Source organism: Ammospiza caudacuta, chromosome 1, assembly GCF_027887145.1.
Source record: "Ammospiza caudacuta isolate bAmmCau1 chromosome 1, bAmmCau1.pri, whole genome shotgun sequence".
Taxonomy (NCBI): Eukaryota; Metazoa; Chordata; class Aves; order Passeriformes; family Passerellidae; genus Ammospiza; species Ammospiza caudacuta.
This window is the reverse complement of record NC_080593.1, coordinates 154,472,612-154,477,070: the sequence shown is the minus strand read 5'-3', so window position 1 is coordinate 154,477,070 and position 4,459 is coordinate 154,472,612. Positions and strand designations below refer to the sequence as shown.

General features: G+C 58.2%; 1 protein-coding gene across 1 annotated transcript; it reads left to right on the top strand.

Annotated features, from left to right (window-relative positions):
* The first annotated feature begins 1,089 nt into the window (after window positions 1–1,089).
* On the top strand, window positions 1,090–3,913 carry MAFA (MAF bZIP transcription factor A). Its single transcript, XM_058811381.1, has one exon. It carries the CDS (start codon window positions 1,880–1,882, stop codon window positions 2,744–2,746), a length of 867 nt encoding a protein of 288 aa, XP_058667364.1. The 5' UTR covers window positions 1,090–1,879; the 3' UTR covers window positions 2,747–3,913.
* The last annotated feature ends 546 nt before the right edge of the window (window positions 3,914–4,459 follow it).

Below are 4,459 nucleotides of genomic sequence, written 5' to 3'. Positions count from 1 at the left end.
TGCATCCTGCAGGTGAGAGACACTCCTGAATCCCCATGGGATGAGTGGATGGGTGTTGCCAGACTGTGGGATGAACCTGCTCATCCCTTGGGATTAGGTGGGACCACTCCATGGCGACTGCCCCGTGCCTCAGTTTCCCAGTCCTGTTCCTCCCAGGCTGCAGCAGCCCTGAGGTTGCAGATGGAGCAGCAAGGCCACATCCCAACCAGGGCCTCATCCAGGGGTGGCATGAGCACCCCAAAAATCCCCTGACCTTCTGCCTCTGGGTGCCAGTGACACCTTTTCCAGGTGCTGGGATGGCAATCCTGCTCCTCCATCTGGTGGCACTCCCGTTCATGTGTCAGGTGTGGATGTCACCTGTGTTGGGTGCGACACCACCTCTGAAACCAGAGGCAGCGCTGGAGTACAGAGGCACACGTGGCTGCAGCCTGACCACCAATAGTTTATGGAAAATCCCGAAAAATCCCCAAAATTATATTTATTTGACTTTCTGCAAGGATGGAAGTGCTCGGGGAAGGACCCTGGGTTGTTCCTGAGGTGGGGAAGGGGCTGCATTCCTATGCTGTGGTCCCTCAGCGAGGTGGCACCGAACCCGATTTAGGCTCAGTAACTCCTTTTTGGATATTTCCCCTTTTTGGGGAGTAGGAAATCAGGATTTCTAGGATGTTTCTCCCCACTCCACACTCAGTTCGGGGCGGAGGGTGAGAGCTGAAGCCCCACGTTGGGATGCGGGGGCCGAGAGGGTCCAGGGGGTACCCGGAGCATTCCCCGCCTCCGGAGATTGACAGCTGCCCCAGGGGCGTTGCCATGGGGATATGAAAATCCAAGCGGGCTCTCGGGATGCTGATAGGCTGGAAGCGCTTAGCGTCGCCCCAGTAGGCGTGGCCGTGCCTCCTTTTCCCCGTATAAAAGGCGGCGAGTTCCATTGAGCTCCCGGCGGCGGGGACGCCGGTCGCGGGCAGGGGCGGGCAGGGGAGCGGCCCCCGCCCCCAGGGCGCCGTGTCCCGGCGGGAGGAGGAGGAGGAGGCAGGAGAAGGCTCGGAGCCCGGGGAGGTGGGGCCGGGGCAGGTGCCAGGGGAGGCAGGAAGGGGCGGGCAGGGCGCTGCCCGCTCCTCGCCATTGGGAACCGGCCGCAGGCAGCGGCGGAGCCCGCCCGGCCCGAGAGCAGAGCCGTGGCGCTCGGAGGACGGTCCCGGAGCGCAGCAGCGGAGCCGACCCCCGACGGAGAGAGGTGGCTGCCCCGCAGCCCTCAGCGGAGCCCCGGCTGGGGGTCCCGGAGCCCGGCTGAACCGCAGCGCAAAGTCCCGTCCGGGGCGAGCACCGGAGCCCGGCTGAGCCCCGCAGCAGAGCCCCGGCGGAGGGTCCCGGAGCGCGGCTGAACCCCGCAGCAGAGCCTCATCTCGGACACCGCTAAACCTCTCCGCAAAGTCCCATCGGAGCGTCCCGGAGCCCGGCTGAGCCCCGCAGCGGATCCCGGTCGGAGCGTCCCGGAGCCCCGCTGAACGCCACCGCAGAGCTCCGTCAGAAGGTCCCGTAGCCCGGCTGAATTCCACCGCAAAATCCCACCGCTAAGTCCCGTCGGGAATTCCCGGAGCCCGGCTGAGCCCCGCAGCGGAGCCCCGCCGGAGGGTCCCGGTGCCCGGCAGCAGATCCCCGTCCGAAGGTCTCGGAGCCCCGCTGAACCCCACGGCAAAGCCCCATCGGAGGGTGCCGTAGCCCCGCTGAACCCCACGGCAAAGCCCCATCCGAGGGTCCCGGAGCCCGGTCTGGGCAGCCGCTTGCGCCGGAGCCCGCTCGGAGGAGGCTCCCGGAGCCCGCGGGACCCTCGGTGAGCGGCGGTGCCCGGGGGCTTTCCCCCCCGGTCCCTCCATGGACTGAGATGGCCTCGGAGCTGGCCATGAGCGCGGAGCTGCCCACGAGCCCCCTCGCCATCGAGTACGTGAACGATTTCGACCTGATGAAGTTCGAGGTGAAGAAGGAGCCGGCGGAGGCGGAGCGGCTGTGCCACCGCCTGCCCGCCGGGTCCCTGTCGTCCACCCCGCTCAGCACGCCCTGCTCCTCCGTGCCTTCCTCGCCCAGCTTCTGCGCTCCCAGCCCCGGTGGGCAACCGGCCCCCGGCCCCCCGGCTACCACCGCCGCTTCCCTGGGCTCCAAACAGCAGCTGGAGGAGCTGTACTGGATGTCGGGTTACCAGCATCACCTCAACCCCGAAGCTCTCAACCTGACGCCGGAGGACGCGGTGGAGGCGCTGATCGGTGCCCCTCACCACCATCATCATCACCACCAAGGGTACGAGCCCTTCCGACCTCAGCCCTTCGGGGGCGAGGAGCTGCCGCCGGCTGCGCATCACCATCCCGGCCATCACCATCATCATCATCACCACCTACGCCTGGAGGACCGGTTCTCCGACGATCAGCTGGTGAGTATGTCCGTGCGGGAGCTGAACCGGCAGCTGCGGGGCTTCAGCAAGGAGGAGGTGATCCGCCTCAAGCAGAAGAGGAGGACCTTGAAGAACCGGGGCTACGCTCAATCCTGCCGCTACAAGCGGGTCCAGCAACGGCACATCTTGGAGAACGAGAAATGCCAACTGCAGAGCCAGGTGGAGCAGCTCAAGCAGGAGGTGACCCGCCTGGCCAAGGAAAGGGATCTGTACAAAGAAAAATACGAGAAATTGGCCGGCCGGGGCTTCCCGCGGGAGCCCTCCCCATCCGCCGCCCCGAAAGCCACCGCTGACTTCTTCATGTGAGCCGGGCTGGTGGGATGGGGTGGGATCCCCTTTTTCTGTTTTTTTGTTTTCCTCATGCGGGTAGAGAGCGAACCCGCCGATTATATTTAAAAAGAAAAAAAAAAATAATATTATGAAGTCCCCACCGAAATTTTGGGGAGGGGAAGTTGAACTCCCTCCCTCCCACCACGCACCCACCCATCGGGACTCGGGGTGGGGGGTCCCGAGGTGGGGGAGTGGGGGGCAGCCCTGCATGCGGGACGTGTACGGCCACCCGCCCCCCTGCCCGGGAGCATCAGCGCCATCCAGGTGGCTTCTCCCCACCTTTTCCTGCGGGTTTTCCCCTCCACTGGGATTTTTATTCTTCGAGGGATCCCCCACGGATCGGCCGGGGAGGTCCCCGGCAGCGCTGCGCCCTGCCCGGCCCCCTCCGCCCACCCCCCCATTCCCGGCCGGCAAACCTGAGCCACGTTTAACTTATTCACCCTTGTAAATATGTAGAAAGTTAGTTCGTTTTTTGCCTTTTTTTGTTTTTCTTTCTTTTTCTTTTTTTTTTTTTCCTTGAGCCTATATTTTGCTTGGTGATTTACGAGAAAAAGGAAACGAACAAAAAAAAAGAAAAACCAACAAAAAAAACCTAAAATCCTTTAGAAAAGAGAAAAAAAAATTACACGAGTCTTAAAAGTTTGTATGTAATAGCATGCAAATAATATCCGAGTTAATTTAACGATGTTGGGAAGAAGCCGAATGCACTATATACAGGAATCGATTGGGTGAAATAATACTGTTTTATAGAGATTTAAAATTATCTATGCTCTTAAAAATAGTGGGGAGGGGCGGGAGGGGAAGAGGTAACAATTTTAGGGTGACCTGAAAGGCAATATAGTAATATATGGACTGCAAACGGTTGGCTGCTATCTCACTATGCACCAGATTTATTTATTAACCCTTGGGAAACGGAAAATCTTATTTTAACCTCGATGTTTGGAGAAAAAGGAAAAAAAAAAAAACAGACGGCAAGAAAATGCACATTATTTGTTGTGGAAACAAGAGGAAAAAAAAAGGATTGAGAATTCGTGCAATCGTTGGAGCGAAAGCGGGACCGATCCTGCGCGGAGGAGCGGGGCGGGTTTGTTTGTTTGTTTGTTTTTTTTAACGAGTTGCTTATTTAAAAAAGGAGAAAAAAAATTAAAAAAAAAAAAAAAAAAACAACAAATTTTAGGGGGGAAAACAAAAGGGTCCTGCGGACAAAGCGAGCTTGGGAGCCTGGTGCATTTTAGGGACTGATCGTGCGAAGCGTTTTTAACGACCTGTTGTTTCGATTTGTGACGGTTTTAATGATGTTGCATCAAGATAAAAACTTATATTCAACTAGAGCCTGGGTCGGGTTTTCTCTCAACTTTTGGGGGGAGTCCACGCATCATCGGGGTTTTGTTTGGGGGTTGTTTATTATCCCTTTGATTCCCGGTGCTGATGCAAAACCTTCCCCGAGCTCCCGCTGAGATAAGTCCGGTGTTGAGCGTCGCCTCTGCCTCATTGAACTCTGGCTTTTCACTTTTCCTGCCTTTTGTTTTGTTTTTGTTTTGTTGTTTTTGTTTTTTTTTTCAGCCGGGTTCTGGGTGGTTTTGGTTTTCTTTCCCGGCTGGAGGGTCCTGGAGACCTTCATCCCTGCAGCTGCTGGGAAGTCACCGGATCCAGTTTGGTTCCAGCTTGTCCGACACCGTCCTGATGAGC